At 42.4% G+C, this 24775-nt stretch overlaps 1 protein-coding gene across 1 annotated transcript in view; it reads left to right on the top strand.

Moving 5' to 3' along the window:
- cdh2 (cadherin 2, type 1, N-cadherin (neuronal)) overlaps positions 1-23017 on the top strand; it is a 72058-nt gene extending 49041 nt beyond the window's left edge. Inside the window, exons 4-16 of the mRNA XM_074651401.1 lie at positions 1309-1476; positions 2434-2589; positions 4277-4421; positions 4728-4900; positions 7247-7384; positions 7859-8044; positions 9500-9753; positions 10515-10657; positions 11723-11956; positions 13240-13473; positions 13716-13855; positions 19311-19475; positions 22119-23017. Of these exons, the coding sequence (XP_074507502.1) occupies positions 1309-1476; positions 2434-2589; positions 4277-4421; positions 4728-4900; positions 7247-7384; positions 7859-8044; positions 9500-9753; positions 10515-10657; positions 11723-11956; positions 13240-13473; positions 13716-13855; positions 19311-19475; positions 22119-22325 (2343 nt within the window). The 3' untranslated portion in view covers positions 22326-23017. The remainder of the gene's footprint in view (positions 1-1308; positions 1477-2433; positions 2590-4276; positions 4422-4727; positions 4901-7246; positions 7385-7858; positions 8045-9499; positions 9754-10514; positions 10658-11722; positions 11957-13239; positions 13474-13715; positions 13856-19310; positions 19476-22118) is intronic.
- The last annotated feature ends 1758 nt before the right edge of the window (positions 23018-24775 follow it).

Genomic DNA, 24775 nt, shown 5'->3' with positions numbered 1-24775 from the left:
GCATATCATCGCATGTTGTACTGTAGGTATTTTAAGCTACAAAGACAGTCATAAAATGTTTGATTGAACACACATTTTGAATGCGTATTAAATGACATTTGGAAGAGCTTATTAGTTTTGCAGGACATGGCAGCCTGTTTCCTTTGATCACCGCATCAATTTCCTTTGGTATAACCAAGAGGGAAGGATCATCAGTCAGCCTACGATACTATTATTTGTAGTAAGGTATCCCTTCAGTATGTGGGTTGGCATTGGCTGCTGTTGTTTGTAGCTTAATGGTTACACGATCAGGATTAAGGGTTAAGAGTTTTGCATTGACGAAGGGGAAAAATAATAACAAGTCTATAGCAATGCTAGCAGTTACTGTATGTGATGTATGTCATGCCATTACATTTTGCAATAATTTAGTCAGGTATTGGACAAATTGAAATTGTGACTTGTTTATAGCGCTAGATAAAACGTTAAAGGTTTTCTATACGATATCCAGAGCGTTAATATAGCAGCAAAAAAATGATTTGTTATGTAAAGATATAGAGGAGTAATGTCTACCTGAGCAGAGAATGAAGTCTCTCCCTCTGTGTGTGTTGTAATCTTACCTTCTCCATGATTTGTTGACATAGCCGGGTGCACATGCCTTTAAGTGCATGTGAGCGTGCCCCACTGGCTAGCTCGCGGCCGCCGCTCTGCCCTGCTCTCATACGGCGGTTAAGGCTGATAACGTCGTCCCGACCAACGGCGACGTCGCGGAAGCGTAGCACCCACCATCCAGTTCCTCCCTGCGTTAACGCTGTGTGCTCTGTCAGCACTGTTGCCGTTGTTTTCATTATTAGCCCTATTAGCTGCGAGCCACCAGCTCAGCTGTCGCCATGTTAGGACGGAGTCGTACGGAGGCGATATAAATGCTCCCCGTTTTGCAATTAGCACCTTTAAGGAATCATCAAAGTGAAAACGATTCATCCTGAGAGGGACATAAATTTGTATACGTAATTTTATAGTAATCCATTCAATAGTTGTAGAGACATTCCACTCGAAACCACAAATGTGAACCTCATGTTGGTGCTTGATGAAATTTGGGAGATCACTGAAGTCATAGGATTCATCCTCTGGGGACCCTGAATGTCCCTACAACAATCCATCCAATAGTTGTTGAGATGTTTCAGTCTGTGGCAGACCGATCGACCGACCAACATTGCCTTACATACTGTAGAGCCATGCTGCTAGCATGGCTCAAAATGGATGTACTCATATTTTTTCTACAAAGATATGATCACTACCGAGCTCTTGAACTAAATCATTTCCTTCTCACAGGTCCAGCAAGTTGCTGCCCCTCCAGTCATGTCCAAGGATTTGAAGGAAATAGCGTTTCCATCCAGAAACACGGACAGCCAACTCAAACGCATGAAGAGAGACTGGGTCATCCCCCCAATCAATGTCCCAGAGAACTCGCGAGGCCCATTCCCGCAAGAGCTTGTCCGGGTAACGTAGCTCACCCAAGCGCACGCACACACACACACACACACACACACACACACACACCACTCTCAATACTTGAAAGAAAATGCCTTTTGCTTGATATGACAACCTTGTAGCTCCCCGTTGCCCTAAGCTCCCACTCAGAGGGTCATAGACATGAGACTTACGGTTTCAACAAAATGCTTCATATTTACAGCACTTTGCTAAAGGTCAGGACACTTTTTTTCCGCTGTATTATTTATCTTTTGTTTCAGGGGGCGGTCGGTACTAATGTAACCTGGTATTATTTAGAAGCAGAGAGAAATCTGAAATGCCCAGCCCACCAGTGCAATTGTTCCTCGGTTGCCTATTGAGATATTATACTCCTTTTATCATGGCTCAAGGACACGCACGGCCAAATTAATTTGTAGCCATTCTCTGGTCAGGGCCGGGTGTGGGTGGACGGCTAACGGAGGACAAGCAATACTTGGGACAGCTAAGAAGTAGATCCTTTTTCAGCATGTTAAGCTGACTTCCTAACCGAGTTTTAAGTCCTGTACATGCTATTTGTATGTATTATATTTAATCCGGCCATATTAGAGGGGATGTTTCTGGGCTTTAATGGATGATATCAGGATGAGGAAATGCTCTGTTTGCTCAGCATGGATCCAGGGTTGTGGGCACAGAGGGTCTCGGCTTACATGGCAAACAGGATAGACAGCCCAGCCAAGCCAGAACGTCAGATGCGCACACTCTTCATATGCACTCTTTTACTTACATAGCAACATATTTTTAAACTAATACTGATTGGTGATGGAGTAAACATCCCACGTACATAAACTTTCAGTACATAAATTACCACATTTAAGGGATCTTTAAAAGAGAAATATCAGTGGATATGATTTCAGGCTCAAAATCCAGTATTAGTGCTAACTGTAGCATTGTTTTGCAGCTTTCATTAATGAATCTTTCAACCCACAGATCCGGTCGGACCACGACAAAAACCGGTCCCTCAGATACAGTGTGACAGGCCCTGGAGCTGACCAGCCCCCCACTGGCATGTTCATCATCGACCCGATCTCCGGAGAGCTATCTGTCAACAAGCCCCTGGATCGAGAGCACATCTCCAACTTCCACGTATGTCACACACAATAGTTCTTAAAACAAAACTCTCATTAATGATCCTTATATTACCAAATGGTGTTTCCATCCTGCTTTATCAAGAGAAATGTGTTCTCTATGGAGGTGCTGTACATTCCTGCCAGTTGTCATGTGCTCAGGAGTCATGTGTAGTCTGAACAGTCTCCTCAGACCTAATAAAGACTGGGGTCTCCCAGGAAATCTGACTTATCCGTCTGAGAATGTAGGGGATTTAACACGATGTTGCTGTCTGAACTGTGGGTGTGTTAGATACATTATGATAACCTCCAGCTCCTTCAGAGCTGCTTTATTCATTAGTGATTCTCCCATTACACTGCAGTGGTCTTTTAAATGGTATAACTTAGTTTTTAATGTTATTCAAGAATGTGCTTTAAGACAAAAACCGGTGGACAGGCAAGGCTGTAGTTAAAATTAAATGATAGACTTCAGCACTAGACAGTCTACTTAACTTGCGCGATATTTGAAGATCACGAAAGACTTTCACAACAGGAAACCTTCACAGAGGTCCAGACTGAACTGTAAACTGTAGAGCAATACAGGAGCAGCCCAGGAAGTATAAAGAGCAACAAACGCCGCTTAGAGAAGAGGTCAAGAATGATGGGTGGTTCAAAAAACACCGGACTTTTGCCCAGGAGACTGGTGTTCGTACCCCGTGTGAAACCAGAAGTCAATGTTGATTTATTTGTCACGTTACTTCCGTTCTTAAACCACAATCTTTTCCTAAACCTAACCAAGTAGTTTTGTTGCCTGAACCTAAGTTGTTTCCTGTGAAGACGGAAGGTAATTTGAAAAGAGGGAGAGTGCATCAGGTGTTGCTGGACATTCGTAGGAAAAGCACGAAAAATGAGGAATAACTTTTCGTAGATATCATGCGAACTGTTGTATGAGGATACGTTGCAGTTTATCCATTTCCCTCTATGTCCTGTAATTTCTACTATTAATTCACTGTATGCACTTAATGCTGTAACATACAGTATAATTCATTGATTCATTTACACTTTAACTAGACTGCAAGGCATTACACGCAAAGGCATATGATGTTTACTGTTCATAGACGGTAGATTTTCTATATATATACTGTATTACCTATATTTATTTCTAGAGCACGAAGGCAGTGAAGTGAAATCCTGTGTAAGGCACCAACCCTGCACTTGTGCGTAAGCAGGAAAGATACACTTGAAGTGCAAAAACATGCAGCACATCAGAGTTGTTTTCCTAAAACAGAAGTGAACCTGTGCTGACCCAGTGTAGGCAACAGTACTGAATAAAATCAGAGTGTATTTGTTTCAAGAGACGACCAGCTGAAATGCTCGTGTTGTTGTCAACTCTGTGGCAGGTATCTGAGTAAATCTAATAATGTGTTTCTCTTTGGCCTTGTACATGTGATGGAGCTTGTTGTGGGAAGAATTCAGTCTTTACAAAACCAGAAGTCCTCTCCTTCTCTCACGCTGTTCTGATTAAATTGGATTTTCTGAACCGTTTGCTCTTCTACATACAGTAAACAACTCATAGTGATGAGTTAGTGGGGTTAATTATCACAGCAGTTCAATGGGATGACATTGAGAGAGTAGTTCGCGCTTTGTCCAAATATATTGTTTGCACAGTTGAGAATCGTCCTTGCTTGAACAGTTCTACAGCCCAGATGTGTTTGTGTTTCCTCCAGCTGAGAGCTCACGCAGTGGACCTGAACGGCAACCAAGTAGAAAACCCTATTGACATTGTGATCAATGTGATCGACATGAACGACAACAGGCCCGAGTTCACTCATCAGATCTGGAACGGCACCGTTCCAGAGGGTTCCAAGCCAGGTAATGTACCACATAAAGCCGAGCACGGCGTCTCACTGTATGAGCAACCGATTGGCTGTAGTCTGAGCCTCCGGCTTCACACGCTGCCGTAGTGTTAGCAGATCAAACAGCATTGATGGCATTCCTGGGGTGGCCACTTTGTTAACATCGCTTCTGCTGCATTAAAGCATTGGGTGGGATTTTAAGATCACAAGAAAGAACATTGGATTTTCTATATTACAAAGCTGTAAATGTAGTAGTGTTCAATATGCTACTATTCACGCTACTTCTAATGAAAGTATTTGTCTCTGCCTGTCTGTCCCGTAGGAACATTTGTTATGACGGTGACATCTGTTGACAAAGACGACCCCAAAACATCTAATGGGATACTGCGTTACAAGATCCTGTCTCAGAATCCAGAGAGCCCGACATCCAATATGTTCACCATCAACAACAAGACGGGAGGCATCATTACGGTGGCGGCAGGCCTGGACAGAGAGGTGCTTCTTTCTTTCCTTCATTCATTCATTCTTACTCTTCTCGTTCATTGGTTTATGACTTGGCTTTCTTTCTGTTGATTTCATACACCTTAATGTTGGTGCCATTACACTCCCAACTTAATGTTTATGGATGCAGACTAATAATAAAATTACTGCAGCATTTAAGGGAGACTTTCATTAGCAAAGCCAACCATTATATCATTTCATTTTCATCTGGCATTTGCTGCCTGTTGTAGATGTATTTCATCAAATCCGTTTTTCATGTTTACATAAATGGGCTGAACAGTTTTTTAAATATGATGACAAAACACAGCTGGAGTATATTTGCTAATATCCAGACTGTCTGAGAACTAATGAGCCAAAGTGAATTTTGTTGATTACCAAGTAAATGAGAAGTAGAAAATGCACTTGGCTGTTTTCACACTTATTTACTCTTAAAGGAGGCAGCGTGCATCACCGAGCAGCTAAATGTTTCCTTTCCTTCACTCTCGCCTTCTGTCTTTTTCTTCTCCAAAGCAGAAGCTTTACTTTTCCTCTCTATTTCCTGTGCTGTAAATGTTACCTCTCTTTCATTTAATTGGATCGCATGGCTGTTTGAGAAAATAAATAGAATAATATAGAAAGCTGGAGCCAGTTGGTGCAATTCTTGTGAGGGCAATCTGGCTAGGTGGCTGCTCAATCACTTCCGCCCTGGGGCCGCCGTTTTATGTCCGCCAGTTGCCACCATGAAAGTAATTTGCCCGACTCTCATTACCTAGCAACTGGTCCGTCACCTGAGTGGCTTTTAATGTGAAAAGAGTCATTTGTTCGCTTCATGATGGTGCACATAGCAGAGGTGCAAGTTTCACATGTGCGCCCGTAAACTCACATCCTCCCATAGAGAATAAATGGGATTTGTATAAAAAGCAACCATTAGTCATCATAATTAAGAAGCTAGCCAGATTTGTTTCACATTTATACTGATGTGCATTGAGTTGCCAGCTTATTAGAGACAATTATAAAGTCTGACACAATTCAAAACAACAGGCCAGAAAAAAATCCGATCTTTATGAAAATGAAAATGAAAATGTTGGAGAGATGTGGATTCAACTCTATTGTCATTGTGGATTTAACTCTATGTTCATTGTGGAAGCTCTAGTTTGTGGCAGTGTTGTGTTAAACTGCATTGTAGGGCTGCAACTAACGATTTTTTTCATTGTCGATTAATCTGACGATTATTCTTTCTTGATGAACCGATTAGTTGTTTGGTCCATAAAACGTCAGAAAATGGCTAAAATGTCGATCAGTGTTTCCCAAACTCAAAGATATTTAGTTTACTGTCATAGAGGAGTAAAGAAACCAGAAAATATTCACATTTAAGAAGCTGCAATCAGAGAATTTTTACTTTTGTTTCTTGAAAAATTACTCAAACTGATTAATCAACTATCAAAATAGTTGGCGATTAATTTAACAGTTGACAACTAGAGCTGTCAAAGTTAACGCGATAATAACACGTTATTGTAAATTTGTTTTAACGCCACTAATTTCTTTAACACATTAATGCAACTCGCGATTTTTAGGTTTTAGCGGGCCCAGTTTTAAAGCTAGAGTGAAAATTCTGGCTTCATATGAAACATGTCATGACGGAGGCTAAATAACGCTCCAAACTTGTACAAAACTTTGGCAAGGAAAACCTGGCATTGTCATTTTCAAAGGGGTCCCTTGACCTCTGACCTCAAGATATGCGAATGTAAATGGGTTCTAATGGTACCCACAAGTCTCCCCTTTACAGACATGCCCACTTTATGATAATCACATGCAGTTTGGGGCAAGTCATAGTCAAGTCAGCACACTGACACACTGACAGCTGTTGTTGCCTGTTGGGTTTGAGTTTGCCAGATTATGATTAGAGCATTTTTTAATGCTAAATGCAGTACCTGTGAGGGTTTTCTGGACAATATTTGTCATTGTTTTGTATTGTTAATTGATTTCCAATAATAAATATATACATACATTTGCATATTTGCCCACTTCCATGTCGATAAGAGTATTAAATACTTGACAAATCTTCCTTTAAGGTACATTTTGAACAGATGAAAAATGTGTGATTAATTTACCATTAATCGCGATTACATATATAGAATATCGATTGACAGCCCCATTGACAACTAATCGATCAATCGTTGCAGCTCTACTTCATTATATTGAATGGTTTTTCTAATCTTTTGTCCTCATTTACATACAAACTGACAATTCAGTGAGCAAATCCACATTCTCCCAACATGGCTGCAGAATTGACTTATATTGTTCAAAGATCAAATAATTGTGTTTTAATCCTGTTGTTGCTTCTCTTCCCTTTCCCTCCAGAAAGTGCCTCAGTACACGCTAATCATCCAGGCCACTGACATGGAGGGCAACCCCATGTACGGCCTCTCCAACACAGCCACTGCTGTCATCAGAGTCACCGACGTTAACGACAATCCACCAGAGTTTACTGCTGAGACGGTAAGAAACAAACTCATAACTGAGAAGTCAACAGAGCAATCTTAGCGACGGGGAAAGCACCACAAGGACCCCTATTTCACCACATATATGCACTCAACCGCCGGTTCTGCTCACTTATCTAGTTCTGCTTGACCAGCATTTCTGAAGCCATACAGATATACAAGTAGCCAGCCATGCGTAAAGTGCTATATCCCCCTCCAAATGTTGACACATGCAACTACTGGGATGTCTGCCCGAGTGGAAGAGGCACTTACTGTGCTCGCGAATCGCTGAAATTTGTAATGCTACTGTTGTGCCATCAAGGGAGGACAGGGAATGAGATGACCATGACGACATGATAAGTTACCTTAGATGTCTATTTACCCGAGATTGGTCCTGCTGTGCAGTGCGAGGCAGTGCTCGGAGTATTTTCTGCTGCCACAGCAGTATCACTAACAGCTCGCTGCTCTGTATGTTCATGGTTTATTCATGCAGTTTTTCGGCGAGGTGCCTGAAAACCGTGTGAATGTCATTGTGGCCAACCTGACGGTGACTGACAAGGACCAGCCCAACACGCCGGCCTGGAACGCCGTCTACAAAATCACCGGGGGCGACCCCACTGGCAGGTTTTCCGTGCCCACTGATCCGACCACTAACGAGGGCCTGGTAACGGTCGTCAAGGTAAGTTCTCCTCTTCAAACTCCACCTCTGTAATCCCCTGGAGATACATAGTGAATATATGTATGCTGTATTGGGAGGTTTGGGCATGTTGTCTCTGCATTAATATCTGGCAGTTAGAATATTCGTTATGTTGCCCCCTTTTAATGAAGAGAGCGAGTTAATAATCCAACTGTCCTGTTCAGTTCTGTGAAGAATAGAAGCATTTTGTTAGAGATGCACCGAGTGTAATTTTCTTGGCCGATTCCAATTTTTGCCAATTTTCTTTCTTTCTAAGAACTATAATTGGCAGCGTACACAGAGATTTTTGTGATTTTTCTTTCATTGAAAATTGGAATTCAATACTATATTCATAATAAAACATTGACTGTTAAATAACTTACATTTTCTCCCAAACTGCACCAAGTTACAAGACATTCTGTCACTCAAACAAATCTCAAAAATAAGAGTGCTCCAGGTTACTGGTCAAATAAAATCCAACTGAAACCACTTTATCTGACATTATTTTCAAAGAATTTCCCCAGAAGACAACAGGGTGCAACATATCTATATAACAACACACTGGTGAACTTTGCCGTTTTTGTGGGTGGTACGTGCAAATGAACGGCTTCCCTCCGTGTTACCGGCGCTCAGCGGCAGAAGTCCGCCGTTTGCCCTCACCACCCGCATTGCAACGATACAAAGCCGGTTGAAAATCGGCAAAGTTTCCCCTTCAGTTAATTTCCTCCACGGTTTATTTTGGACTTGCAGATGTTAAAAACTCACGCTGAGGAACTTCCACACCAACGCCATGCATGTTGTGTGTGTGTGTGGCTGTGGTGTTACTGCCTGTGCCGCAGTGTGTACAACCATCAATCAGATATATGAGACTGATCAGTCACTGGTCATGGCCGATGACAACTGACAGCTGACAATGACAACTGACAGCTGACAACCGACCAGATTTGACTGGTGACCTATCGATCGGTGCGTCTCTAAATGATGCGTAACGTAACTCCCAGGAGATCAGCTCTGATAAGATCACTGCAGCAGATTTGTCACCTATATTACAATTTTAAAAAATAAATAACTTCTGCCAATGATTAGTATGGTTTAAGTGCGACTAGTGAATTCTCCGCTTGGATTATGTGTAAATTTAAATTTGTCAAACTCAGAACGTGATTTTAAAAATGCAGAAATGGTTGGTTGCACAACTCCTTTGCCAGCTCTCTTGCTGCTGTGCATCCTTCAACTGACCACAAAAGGAGACAGTCTCTTTATCACACCTCATTGTCTATTGTGAGCTTTCACAATAAGATGTTTCAGGCGAGAGGAAGTAAAAGCTTTAGTTCTTTGGGGTTGCACTCTCACCACTTTCACATAACTAAAAATGTAACGGCATTCAGTTTTGTTAAAATTCATCCTGCATCCTGATGTGTGATCCACTCTCTATACATACGCTCTGTTACTGTTTTCCAGCCTATCGACTTTGAGCTCAGTAGGACGTATGTGCTGACAGTGGAGGCGAGGAACGAGGTTCCTCTGGCCAGAGGCATCCACTCTCCTCGCCAGTCCACCGCCAGCGTCTCCATCAGAGTGATAGACGTCAACGAGAGTCCCTACTTCGAGCCCAACCCCAAACTGGTTAGAGTGGAGGAGGGAATGATGCCTGAGTCGACGCTGACCACCTTCTCTGCACAGGACCCTGATCGCTTCATGCAGCAAAACATCAGGTAGATTTTATAGTAAATAGGAATTAAGTCCGTTTTATAGCGTACTTTCCTAGAATACCTGTTCTCTCTTAAGCATCCAGCACAGATGTTTAAATCACGTTTTATCACACATTTAGCTGAACTAACTGGCAACAGCAGCAATAAAGACGCTGGTAGGTTTATCACTGCCTGTATATTGTACTCTATGTGTGAAACAGGAGTGACGTGATGAGGTTAAGATGACTTGCCACTTCCTGCATCATTCCTGCTTCAAATAACACCATTTGCCAGCATCTCATTCTTGTCGAACAAGCCCTATTTTCTTTTCCCGTTCATCATCACACGCCGTTTGCCTCAAAGCTGTTTGGCCGTGATAGAGTTTATCAGCCTGAAAACAGTCCGTGTGAAATAAGCTAGCTTTGTAATTTCTCGGTTTGTCCTACAAATTAGTTTGAGCTACTGATAACAACATGCCAGTTTGGTCTCCCCTGTGAGGCGGTTCTCAAAAGTTAGAGTAATTATGTAAAATGCATGACGTCTGAATGATTTATTCTGTGTAAACAAATAAAAACAAAAGCATTTTTTTTTTTTTTTTTTTAGAAGATGCGAAAATGATGTAAATAGGGAATAAATTCACCAGCAAGATTTCCTTCTGCTGAAAACAAATTGAATCTTTTTTTAACTTTCTCACTATTTGCAGATAACTCCTGACTTGACCTTAAATTGAATAGCAAGGATTATAAATCACTGTGTAAACCTCTTTTTTTCTTTTCTTCCCTCAGATACTCTAAACTCTCAGATCCAGCCAACTGGCTGAGGATTGACCCCAACACCGGTCGTATATCAACAATTGCCATCTTGGACCGAGAGTCGCCCTTTGTGAAGAACAGCTTGTACAATGCAACATTCCTGGCTTCTGACAGCGGTATGTAACCATTCAAGTGATGCTGCATTTACCAAAAAAAGACCTCGTTGAGCCCTGTGATGCACCGGTTACATGGTCTGGGTGTTTTAGTCCGACTGTTACACAAGCACTCTATTCCAGGCCATTATTGTTAGAGCATTCAGGAGGAGATAATGCTGCCTTTTTCAAAAGAAATCCGAGCGGATGTCTAATATAGCCTACCTCTCAGAGGTCTTCCACCTAGCATCACTTTGACCTCGACTCTGATGTTTTTCACCTGAAGTCAGTTCACAAATGCACCGCATCTGTTGGAGAAAAAAACAACATACTCTGTTACAGCCACAAAGACATCCTCCAAGCTTGAAGGTCAACCTAGTGCCAGGCACTTGGCGTGTCTGGAGCGCTGACCACCTTAGCTGAAGGTTAATGTGCTAGCAATCCCAGAACCATCCAGCATGCGGGGATACATTCACCTCTTCCCTGCACCGGCGGGATTTACCTCTGTTCAGGTTTACCCTGTTCTGCGGAGCATAGCTTAGGCCAATAGGCTTAAAAACTCTACCAATAAAGAGGTTTCTCAGCATTAATGGGTCAGGATTGGATGACTAGCTCCTTTGAGCGTGGCCTGAATGGTAAAAAAGCCTCTTAGCTGAGTGAATACATAGAGGAGCCTGAGAGGAGCGACAGTGGGCTCTGTTTGTCTGCTTTAGTATTCCCATCCCGTGTCCTTCGTCAGGAAGACGTTCTTCGGAAACACACACACACATACTACCCAAATGTTCAGATATCTCCCTCTTTCTGCCTACCTCCTCACTTGAGATTAGATTCTCAGATCAGTATGCAGTTTGGATGGGTCCTCTCCCCCTTCAGCAAATAGCTGTTTAGAGTGTCTTATTACAGCATGAGACCCAAAGAATAAACTCCATACTTTACTTTTCTCTGTCGCCTGAATAATGACTGCAAAATGAGAGATGGCATTTCAATAGCATATATTCCCATCCATATGTAAATTAAAAAAAAAAAAAAATCCCTTTTCCCATAAATATATATGTGCTGACTGTGTGTGTCATTTTCTGGCCCATGCAGGTGTACCTCCAGCCAGTGGCACAGGTACCGTTCAGATCTACCTGATGGATATCAACGACAACGCTCCCAAGGTTTTCCCTCAGGAGACGGAGATATGCGAGAAGCCAGAGCCAAACGCCATCAACATCACTGCACTCGACGGAGACCTGAATCCCAACGGTGGGCCGTTTGCCTTCGAGTTAGCCCACCGGCCCTCTGATGTTAGGAGAAACTGGACCATCACGAGAGTCAGCGGTAAGACACAGAGTTCTATAGGGGTGGAGCATAGTAAGGCGATAGTTTGCGTTGCAATATTGTCAAGTATCGATCTTTTATTTCAGAGGTTGTAGCGAGCTCAGTTTTAATGCTAGAGTGAAGATACTGGTATCATATGAAACTAGAAAAACCTAAGGTACCATTGGTACCAATCATGTCATGTAGCTTGTCTGGAAGAACGCTAAATAACGCTCCAAAGTTCCGCTAAATTTTGGCGAGGAAAAACTGGCATGGTCATTTTCAAAGGGGTCCCTTGAACTCTGACCTCAAGACATGTGAATGAAAACTCTTGAGATTAACGGTGAAGATTGTATCTTATTAGATAAACAGATGTTGACAAAGATTTGCAGTTGAAAAAGGCAATAAATCGGAATATATTGCCTTATATCTGTTCGCAAAATGTTTAAAATCACAGTAAGATTGTATCGTGACTTAAGTATTGTGATAATATCGTATCATGCCACCCCTACTATTATATCCTAATCTTCATTTGACGTCGATTCAGCTTAATTTGTTACTGGAAAATGAAAGAAGAGATGCCCCTTTTCAGCATTTTTTTCAATTAGTCGCATATAATAATTGGAAAGAAAACTGTAAAATATGTAACAATATAGATAAAACATCCCGCAGTCTGTTGTTTAGTAATTAAAGCTCGAGCTATCTGTGATTCTTCTGGACAACACTTTGGAAACATGAGTAAACAGCACACTGCAGACGGGTCAGGTAGAGCAGGGAGAGACAATATAATATTATATTAACAGTACCATGCAGTCATTAATTGTTTATGCTAATTTGAAATAAAAACACGAGTGGTAGGAGCTCATTCGTCGTGTGTTTTGCTATTGGATAGTGTGAGTTGAAAAGCAGTGAATATATCTTAATAGGATAATGGCATTTGGATTATTGCAGCTGGGAATTTAGCCTAAGCAGCATTATCAAAAAGGTATTCAGTAAATTTATAAGCTCCAAATCTAAATCCCGACCATGTTTTGGATTAGATATGCTGATGCAACTTCCAGGTAGGAATTTATGCTGTATATTTGCGGTAATAGGAGTGTAATCGTACTGTGAACACGGCCTATACAAAGGACTATTCAGAGTTTTGATTTAATCCCCTCTGAAAGACTCCTCGGCTAAAGAAACATGGTGTTATTTTATTTTTATACACATTGAGTAACTTAATCTCTTGTCTCACTACTGCTTATGTATTTGGAGCCATGGTGGATCCACCCGCTCACGCTTTTGTCCTCTTCATCTCCCAGGTGACTATGCTCAGGTGAGCCTGAAGATTGGCTTCCTTGAAACCGGCATCTATGAGATCCCCATCATAATCACCGACTCAGGCAACCTGCCCATGTCCAACACCTCCTATCTGCGGATTAAAGTGTGCCAGTGCGACATGAATGGAGACTGCACTGACCAGCAGCACATCATGGCTGCGGGTCTGGGCACCGGGGCCATCATCTCCATCCTCCTCTGCATCATCATCCTCCTCAGTGAGTGTCTCAGTGCCCCTCTCAAACACAGCACATCACACACGAACACACGCAGGGATTATAAAGACGGCTAAACGTTATCCGAGATACCGTTAGATTACTGCGGGATTACCAAAAAGATAGCCTCGATCAGGCCCCCATCCAAGCTCTAAAACATCGGATCCGATTACATTTGTCTGAAAACATGTAAGTTATTATGTTTTGTAATATGAGATCTCTCTGTCTGTCTGTCTGTCTATCAGTTCTCGTGCTGATGTTTGTGGTGTGGATGAAGCGCCGCGATAAAGAGCGTCAGGCCAAGCAGCTCCTCATCGACCCAGAGGACGATGTGAGAGACAACATTCTCAAGTATGATGAGGAAGGTGGAGGAGAGGAGGATCAGGTAAGAATGAGAGAAGACAATTATGTTGTCATTTTTAAAGAAACTGAAAACCTATTTTCTCAATCTGCTTCTTACTAAAGGCGGCTGTGTCCTACATTAACACAATTTTTTGTTTTTGCCAAAGTAAGAATAGCTTTGGTTATTTTAAAGGGAACGTACAGTATCGTGCTCATTTCCAAGTTCATACTTGTATTTTGGGTTTCTACTATATGTTTACATGCTTTAATGTTAAAAAAAAAACACATTCTTTTCCTCATACTGTCTGTCTGAATATCCTGTACCTGTATTCACCCTCTGTCTGAAACGTTCTGTTTTTGCGCCTGTCTCTTTAAGCCCCCCTCCTGAAAAAGCCCAGTCTGCTCTGATTGGCTTGCAAAAAAAATATGGTAGACCTTTGCAAAGGTAGTTTTAGAGCGCGTCATTCCAAATCGCATACTTTTTCTCTTTACTTTTAGTCATACTGCAGCTGCGCTTACAGGCATGCAGTATGCACACAATTGGGACAATTCGTCATAACATTGCATCTTGAACTTTGACCTTCTTGCTCATACTGTATATCCACTGTGCATAGAACTGCGGGTCATAACAGACAGAAAAGCATGCTGGCTTGCATACTACTAATTGCAACCGGTTGTAGTAGGACATCCTGGTATTTTTGGCATACTGCATTTGACATACTATGTATTGGAACGTACTAATTCTTTTTCTGGCATACTAAATAGTAGTATGGGGATTGGAGCGTACAGTGAATGGCCTGTTGAATCATATGTTTTCTGATCCAGGCAGCACATAAAAAACTGACTGAGTTGTCTTATTTTCACAGATTGTGGGTTGGTAGGCGCTACAGATAGCCAAATTTATGTAAACCATAGATGTATTAAGAGAACTGGATACAGCGTCAGAGACGGGCTCGCGTTCATCCCTATGAAAGTTGCTCTGTGGCGCCTGAAGCCAAAATGGCTCGACTGCCGAGTGATAAAGTACCCGGATCATCCGGCGATCTTCCGCATCCACTGAGCCCGTAGAGAAGGCGCAGCAGCTTTTCCTTTAACTCCGCCTCCCAGCCCTCACTCCAGCCGCTGTCTGGGTCTCATTCACTTGAACGGAGGAAGGAAAATAACTCTGGATTCGGCTATTAGTGCATTTTACAACTTTTAGGACCTAATGATTTAAATAAGAGCTATTCAAGTGTTTTTTACTGGGAAGTTGATTTACCTAAAAAATAAATTATCTGCTGATTTACAGACGTCTCTTTCCCAATGTAAGTCTTTGGAAAAAGTATTTTTGGACCCAATGGCATCACGTGACGGACACGGAAGTTGTAGTACCACCGTTTGTCCAGTGACTTTTTCATGATATGTCCCCTTTGAATTGAAAAAATTCAGTCCGTGCTGCTTTTTCTCTGCTCTTCTCATTGGTTTGGAGTGAGGTGTCGCATACGTCTGAGCACCAATTGCAACATTTTAAATCAGAATCTGACATTGACATTTTTGTATTTCAGAAAAAATATTGTTTTGGTTTGAGCAGAGACATTTGGTACTAGTAAAAAAAAAATTGTCAAACAACACCCAGCCCTACACACCATGTAGCGGTGCAGTGTTTTTTGAAAGGATGACATAAGGCGAGTGAGTGGTCTGTGTTGTCGGGGAAACATTCAGGTCACATCTACAGTATGCAGCAGAGTAGCCGTTTCTCTATAACTGAAGCAGTATAAGGACAAAGGGGACCACCGAGTCTCTTCCTGTAAGCATGCATGCACTTACATTCTTTCTAGTGTTAGTCCTGCTTCTTATGCTGCTCCAAAATACACTTCACAGTCACAGTTTTCATTGTAAAACTGGAAATAGTATATTTTTCTTAAAAAAAAAAAGAAAGAAAAGGAGCTGGGAATCGAAAACTGGAATCAATAAGACAAACACATTTTGATCCAATCGGTTCTGGAGATATTGGAACTGTTTCCTCAACTGGAACTGGTTCCCGCTTCACACAATAGAAATGCAGTGCCACAGGCATCAATAAAGTCACATCTCTTTATCCCCCATGCACTGATCAGGCGCGCACAGACACAAACTCAATTGTCCTAATGACCCCTTGTTAGCAGAACGGAATCATTTTATAAAAACAGGCAGTAATATAGCAAATGGGCTGTTTTCTTGCTGCCGGCTCAAGTGCTCCGGTGGCTTAGGTATAGCAGATATGAGCAGGAGACCCCGGTCTGACCCAGCACAGTGCCAAATTAGCCTGGGAGACGTGTAATTGGTAAGCTGATGTCATTTGGAGATAGACATCTGCTGTGGCACCATAATGAAGCTCTGTCTAAGGTAACAATATGACTGGAAAAGCCATTGCACATCCGCTAATGATTAGGCAGGAGGGAGTGCATCCACTTGTGCATTCACATCCTCATTTTTCACACACAAAATGGTCAAACTTGCAGACCAGAACAGGCTGAAAAGGAAACTGTTGCAATGATATAACACTTCAATTTATAGAGGGAAAACAAGCTTCCATTTTGAGTGGCATAGAGGAGGGCAGGGCGCCAGGAGAAAATGGTCTTGTCTGCGGAATCAGTGAGAGTCAGTGTTGGGTAAAAAATGTCTCTTGCTTTCCCAGCGATGTGGTCTTTATAATGTCCACCTCTGTTCTCCCTATCTCCCGCTGGGGAGGAAATTGAAGTGTCAGACCATTGGGTGCTCTCCGAGTATATGATTTTAGTTGCTGCTGTCATTGCCCCGGCTTGTATTGGTTTGTGGAGCACTCATTTCTTCAAAAGGCAGACAGCTGATCAGGCGGACATGGGAAAAAAAATAATGCAGGAATAATAGCAAATCAAGCTGTCGCACACGTTCACAGGTGAAAAAATAAAGTGTACTGTAAGACAGGGGATGAGTCATCTGCTTCTGCAAATGACCTAAGAATGATTTGATGCACATTAGCCTTAGACACGGCGTGGCTTTGGAGGCAGGCTTTGACAAATATTTGATTTGTTTTTCAATCCCATGCAGTAAGTGAAACAAAACAAATCAGACCTGGTTATGCAGATAGTATAAGTGTCTCATGTTGTCAACACAGACGAGACACGTTTAACACATCAGAGGAACTGTATAACATCTCTAATATTATCTCAAGATAATTATAGTTTATCGCAAACTGGGGCTTATTTTTTTGCACTTCTGGTCATTATTTAAATTATTATAACATTGTACAAAAGGAAGTAATTGCCAAGATTTGGGATCACGGCGATATCACCACAACAACGGACGCGTACACGGACAGCTGCGGACGCCGCGGACGCATAGTAGTTCTGTTTATTCTGTCCGTTTGGAAGACGCATTCCACATATACGCAGTAGATCGCTACACTACCACTTGGTGCGTAGTAGTCACAACATCTTGGTTTTCGGCAACCAGAAGTGGCACGAGAGGGTGGAGCTAACTACAACCGAACGCTGAATAAGACAGTTTTAGACCAAAAAGATTACAATTAACTTTCATGAACTGAAAACACACTGAACATTTAATGAATTTCTAAGATGAAAACACGAACAACTCCCAGACCGGACAACACCGTGGTAGCGACCTGTCAATCACAAGGTAGTCGCGTCCTGAAGCATCCCCTGCTTTATGGTCTATTTGACTCTAAATGGGACCATAATTTACTAAACGAACATCATGCGTTTGAGACCATAAACTCATGTTTACAATGTTTACTGAGGTAATAAATCAAATGAGAAGTAGGCTAATTTTCTCATAGACTTCTATACAATCAGACTTCTTTTTGCAACCAGAGGAGTCGCCCCCTGCTGGCTATTAGAAAGAATGCAAGTTTAAGGCACTTCCACATTGGCTTCACTTCTCAGAACTAGAGGTTCCCCACTGGTTGGTAATAATCCATCATTGAATATACTACGTACGAAGGCCAGACTTGCACCTGGAAATCCCTCTATAAGCTGTGGTGAATCCTGTGTGATCCCCTGACTACTTTATTACTACTTATTTTTAGCGATGTTGCTTCTTTCCCATATTCAAGAATTAAACAAGTATGTATAATGTTATTATTACCAGTAGGAATTATGGCAAAAAAACTACAAAATCAATAAACTCAGTTCAGTTTTAAATTGCTCAGCTATGTCTCACAAGAGATTAAGTGTGTGAGGCTTAGCACTGTTCAGTCTCCCGTGTTCGAATGTGGGTCATGAGGGCCATGGGCAGCCATTTCACCGGGCCAATGTACGTGCGAGGAGTCAATTCCCCGGAGGGGGCTGGTATGTCATTAAACCTTCCTGCTGAGTTCAGCCATTATACGTCTCTGTTGCCATCCCTGTTACCGACTCCTGACCCCTCCGGTGTGCGACTTGAGAGAAGGTCAAACAGGAGTCAGACTAAAATGGACCAAAGATGATGGATGGCGTTACCGCGCGGTGTGTGATGACCATTGTTCTTCTCCAGCTAGCCTCGGGGTTTTACTGTCATTCCCCATGAATTCAAATTACACATGAATAATCAATGTGTTTGTTTTTGGTTTTGAGATGATACTTATTAGTGCGGAGTTGAGTAGGTGTTTGTCAAGTGCCCATGTGCTTCGTCGTGTTTGTATATCTGGGTTGTTTTTGTCGCAGGGTTTATATTCATTCTCGTGGTTATTTTTACATTGGAGCGTCTGCAGCCTTTTTTTTTTTCCTTTTTTTATCCTAGGAAGTGAGCGTGCAAGCATATGCGTGTGTAGGTACATGTACAACAGAGCAAAGTCAATTTTGAAGGGGGATATTAGAGATGGATGGATTACCGAAAATCTTCTAAAGAGGGACAATCCATCATGCACGCTTATTAGGCACACACCCTGATTCTCAGATGGCATTTTCTCTCATATCTGCCGTCACCGCGATACCATCCAGCCATCCAGCTCAGCTCTGCTCTTCTCTTCACCACCAGTCTCTTTCTGTCCATACTCCTTTTCTCTGTTCTTCACTGTTCCTCCTCCTCCCCCACTGTCCATGACTTTGCACAAACTGCGAGCCATTCAGGTTGCCTTGGTAATGTTAATAGGATTAGCAATGGCTTATGCATATCCACCATCCCGTGTCTGGGCATTGATTAGAGCAAAACAGTCGCCTGCACATCCTTCCTGCAGCACACAGCGCACAAGTACAAACACCCTGAGGCGTATGATGTGGTCCTCAGCCTGGACCCCCTTAGTGCTGGCTTCTTTTAATGTGTCAAATTGTCCCTGGGCTTGTGCTTCACAGACAAGAAGATTTAAAAGTTTCCCCTTGTGTACTCTCAACTCTTCCCGCCGCAACTTTTAAAATCTTCCCCCTCCCTTCCACTCAGTTGAACTTCTCTCTTCCTCTTTGCAGCTCAGGATGTGTTTACCTATTTAGATAATCGCACCCCGTTTGGGGGTCTCTCGTCACGCCTGCTTAGCTAACTCCCATCTGTCTTGCGTGTTTCACCAGGATTACGACCTGAGTCAGCTCCAGCAGCCGGACACGATAGAGCCTGATGCCATCAAGCCGGTTGGAATCCGCCGTCTAGACGAGCGACCCCTCCACCCCGAGCCGCAGTACCCCATGAGGTCAGCAGCACCCCACCCTGGAGACATCGGAGACTTCATCAATGAGGTAAAAAAAAAACACCATCCAGCCTGCAGAGTTATTGAATACGGAGATTGTTTTGTTGTCTGGTGAGATCAAATCCCGGGGAAATAGCTGAAGTGAAAGAATCAGTGCTGTTACAAAGCTTGAATTTCATTTTCAAGTTGAATGACTTTCTTATAATAAACTTGTATCTAAATAAATTTGGTTTATATGTCTCATCAGGCAGTTTTAGAGGGAGGGAAAAAAAATGAATCAATTATTATTAGAATAGTTTTCATCTTTTCCCAGCAGAAAGAAGAAACTTTTCTCATCACACATATATCCACTCAGACATACACAAAGCCCCCAAACGTACATGATGCTAACTCACTTGGATATAATTGTTTTTCCTCCTCACTTTCCGCCAAAGTAGAGTTATAGATGTGTCAGCATAGAAATAGGAGATGAGGGAAGCAATGCATTGGCTTTCCATCGGAGTGCACCATTCAGAGTGCCCTCGTTTGCCTGAGGCCATCATTGACTCCAGCATGAAGGGAGAATGTAAAATGAAAAGAGCAGTCATGTATTTTTCACAAGCTCCAACAGACAAGAGTTTCACAGCATTACAAATGGAGTTCTCTCCTGGTTTTTTGGATGGCGCCCATGTTTTTAAATTAGAACTTGCTCTTTCAGCCTTGCTCCCCGACAATCTATCTCTCAGATCCCTTCACCCGGGCGCCGCTCATTTTCACTCTTTTCGCCGCGCGTCATGAATACACATCATGCATTTGTCGTAACAGCCGATATCGAGGTTGACATTTAATGTTTTCGCGCTGCTCAATAAGGAGCGGTCTCACAATGCACACCGTCCCTTCATCAGACTTTATTTTAATGTTCTCACAAGACCCCTTTGAGACACTTCAAGCATCCTGACCCAGAAAAAACGCTTCACTGCAACCAGGCAACGTTGATCTGTTTTTAGTCCCAGATTTGACTGTCGCTAAAGCTCAGTCATGGTAGCTCCGGTGCTCACATGGAGCTGGAATCTGACCTAACTGATAAGGGCTAGCCGCCAGAGGAGAGGGAGACTAGAGAGGGGTGGGGGAGGGGCACTGATCTCCATCCTGAAAATGTGCTCACGCCCCCGGAGCTTGTGGCTCTTAATTAAATTAGAGGGACAAAAAAATGAGGCAGAGGTTTAGCATAAGGACTTTAACCTCACAGTCGGACAAACAAAGGTCTATTAGTCAGCTCCTGGTCCGTTCCCGCAAAGGGAGGGGTAACATTAGATACATCAGCACCAGCTTGACCCCTGTTGGTCACAGGTGGACACGGTGCCACAGAGGGAGACAAAGCTGAAGCGGTTGCGTTCATTGTTTTCTGCATAGTGCCACATTTCAGCCCTGGCAAGGTTGTTCTCTGAATAGAAATACCAGTGGGTTTTATTACACAGCTCTTTTGTTATCCGTGGGACAGAGCGGCTCTAAAAAAAAAGTGAGGAGAGTTCACCATTTCACTGAGAGTCGTGATTGTCTCCAGCACAGTGGGTGACTCAGTTATTACGAAATTACGAGTTCTGTGATTGACTAACCTTATGAAACTGCCAGTGGGTTTTTGGTTGTAGATGGAGGAGGCTATAACCAGCAGTGCGATTATGGTTGTAATTGTAATGAACGATCCATCTGTCATATTTCCCACCAAATTATCAGCACCACAGCCCTGAGCAAATACTTAACGAAAGCTAACAAGTGGAAAATAATCGCTAAGTGCCCGGGCACTTTAATTCAATCCATCTTTTTATTTGAGAGCATTTCAGCGCTATAATGGCAGCATAGAGGATACTATAAATCTTTGACAAGTTCCCAATGAGCTGAGGTCTCGTTTTTTTTTTTTTTTTCCCTCTGTGTTATGTTGCTCCACTTCTGTTAATTCATTTATTATTTGTTGGGTTACTACCTGGCACAAACCAGGCATGGATCCAAAGTGGTTCATGGCCAAAGCACATCTCAACTCCTAGATTAGCAATCCATCAAGTCTCCAGAGTCCCGTTAGGGAATGGGGCTGGAAATCGATAACAATCCATAAGGACCTCTCGTGACGCTTTTCTGGGAATGTCGAGCACAATCTTCAAAATAGAACCGCCCCCATCAGCGCCACCAGCCTCGAGACACACACACACACACACACACACACACACACACACACACTCCTCTCATCTCTGCAGCAGTTGAGCTCAGTGCTTACTGCTATTGTTTAGGCAGGACTCCAATAAATATGATTTATTAAAGACGCTGCTATCTAGATTAAAAGACAAAGTATCAACGCTCGAGTTGTACTGCTGCTCTTGAAGAGAAGGGTGGGGGGGGGGGGGGGGGGGGGTATTCCAGTCATCCGAGGCTGCTGGACAGACTTGCTCAATCTTGGCTTTTGATCAAGCAGCAGATAATCCGACATCCCAGAAACATCAGGAGAGTCCCAGCCCAAACACAGAGGAAACTCGCAGGAACACTAGAGCCTGATTAATCTGATTTCCTGAACAAGTGGAGGTAGAACCACTGACTGGTTTTAGGATAGATTAGTGTGTTTGTGTGGAGCAGTAAGATGGGGGGAGGGCTCACGCCTTATTGCAGACAGTGTTGTGCAGACTAATCTTCTCATCTAACCGCGGTTTTATTTCCTTCTGTACAGGGACTTAAGGCAGCAGACAACGACCCCACCGCTCCCCCCTACGACTCCCTGCTAGTGTTCGACTACGAGGGCAGCGGCTCCACAGCTGGCTCCCTAAGCTCCCTCAACTCCTCCAGCAGCGGGGGCGACCAGGACTACGATTACCTCAACGACTGGGGCCCTCGCTTTAGAAAACTGGCAGACATGTACGGTGGAAGTGATGACTAAGACACACAAGCCAATCCGCGAAGAATGAGAAGATTGAAAAGAAGAAAAAAAAATGAAGAAAAGGAAAGATTTCCTGTTGATGGACATGGACAGCTTCTGATATTTCCCCGAGAGAGTGACGGAACTGTGACAGAAAATAAACAAAAAAATAAACATTGATTCAGAAATTTTTTCAAAAACAACCAACCTAGGCTTATTGTTGTAGTCTACGCATACATATGCTTGTTGAAAGCTTAGGCATAGGCTGTGGTCCAGTCGTGGAGGATGTGGGAGGGAACACTGGTGGACTGTTGCCACTTGGATTGTTGGTATTGAATGCGCTCAGTTACACTTGAATTTCACAGTACAGAAGCACTGGGATATAATGTGCCTTTTTGTACATTTTTTTGGATCTAAATGATTAGTTTTATGTTCAAGGCTTTAATGGTACTGACTTTTGGAGTGATTTCAAACAAAGTATGTTACACTCTGGTATGCTTCTACATGCTTTTTTCTTTGGTTACACAACGCTCCTGTTTGTTGAAGATTATTTAAATAAACAAAGACGAAGAAATGAAGGATCATCTGTTAGCTTGGATGGAAAGGAAAAACAATTAAGAACAGCACTGTACAGTACGCTAGACTTCTAGACTTTTTCACTAAAAAATTAAAATTATGCAGCTGGTTGCAAATAAAGGGAGTTATGAATCATACTTTTGTAGCAGATTTTTTTTTTCTTTTGTTTCTGAAGTGATGTAGTATTTTACAAAAACAACAAAAAAACTGTTTTGGTCTAATCTATGTACACTTCATTTGCCTTAGTCATCATCTGATATTTTCGACTTTACTTCACTGTAAAAAGATGTGTGTACATAATGTTTTTTTTTTCTTTCTCTTTTTTTCTTTTGATGTAGTATATGAAGAAGTGCAAAAAGTTCCAAACTTGTAAATGTATAATTTGGACTACAAATTCAAAAGTTTTTTGCATGTTTTTATCTTTTCATGACAACAAAAATGAAAAATGTTGTTCCCCAAATTTATTTACAAAGTGAAAAAAATAAAAAAATAAAAATCTGGGTGACATTAAATGTGTAGAAGTTAAGAGAGTTTTTTGTATAAAACGTGAAAAAAAAAAAAAACATTGATAAAAATGGAAAAGTAGTGATCTTGTCAGCACAACTGTTTGTACCAAAAAGGGGGTGGGTGGGGTGGGATGCTAGGCACTAATTACTGAATCAGCTTTAAGACTGGAAAAGGTTTTGGACTTTAAGCCTTGAGGATAACCATGTGTACTGGAAAACAAATTATACATCTCTGACCCCAACCATCCAAATAAAATGCTAATTTTGGAGCTAAAAACTAAACTGCCTCTTTATTTGTTTTTACTCAAACTCAGCATTGTTGCAGAGGCGTAATTAGATTTGAGTTGTGCAATCATATCTCTAAGGACAAATGCTTTCTAAAGAAAATAGTTCATTGTACAATATTTGTCCAGAGGGGAGAATAAATCATTTACACTCTTTATTTATTTGTTTGCACGCATTGTACACAAGCGAACTTCTTTATGCCCATACAAGTCTATAGATGATAAGTTGTGTGGCTCGCAGGTTAAGAAGTAAACAATAAGCTCATTCTGTAACACCATCTGTGTTTTTTCTAAGTCAAGGTCAGAAGCTCGTGGAAATGCCAAATCCATCCAGCACCTGTCTGCTATCGGGCATTTATACTGTAAAGTACTGGAGGTCAGATTGGACTTGACCCTCAAAGTGAGGAATGCCTCCAAAAACTGCCTCTAGGGAGTCCGCCTGTAGCTGCACTCCTGGGACGTGGTGGAAGGATGAAGACGAGATTGACGTGTGGGTGTGTGTGTGTGTGTACTGTATGTGGTGGTGCGGTAACGATCTGTTCAGCCGTCACGTGTGCTGCGAATCTGGATGATGAAAGTCACAGAACGTCGGCCGTTTAGCCTTCACCTGCCCTTCCTTTCCCCCTCTCTCCTCTATTACTGTGGGACTTGTAATTCACAGAGCTACCGCTTGCACCCGCTTGAATAGATGTGGACACGGCTTATTAATTCAGCCAAATTAGACAGGAGTTTTGGTTTATTTGTAGCCCTCACACAAAACGCAATGAATGTCCATTAGAGAATAACCAGCGAACCGTACCTGCCTTTTGTTTTTCAGCCGGTGTAATCAGTGTAGCCGCTCCGTGTTCCACATCCTGTACCCTCTTAAGAACACCGCTCGTTCTCATACATCCTCCCGCGTGTGAGGCGAGGAGTTATTTTTACAGAGTTGATTTCAAGTGACCTTGTCTGGTGCATATCACTTATCTCAGAGTATGCAAAGCTGCGCACTCCGTTTGCCAGGAGCAACATGAAATTTTACATCGCCCGGTCGGGTGAAATGTTAAACAACAAACTTGTCTGACCTCGAGGTTGTTGTTTCAACTGTAGCTGAGTCAGATTTGTT

Source organism: Sebastes fasciatus, chromosome 11 (genome assembly GCF_043250625.1).
Source record: "Sebastes fasciatus isolate fSebFas1 chromosome 11, fSebFas1.pri, whole genome shotgun sequence".
Taxonomy (NCBI): Eukaryota; Metazoa; Chordata; class Actinopteri; order Perciformes; family Sebastidae; genus Sebastes; species Sebastes fasciatus.
This window is presented reverse-complemented; position numbering and strand designations above follow the sequence as displayed.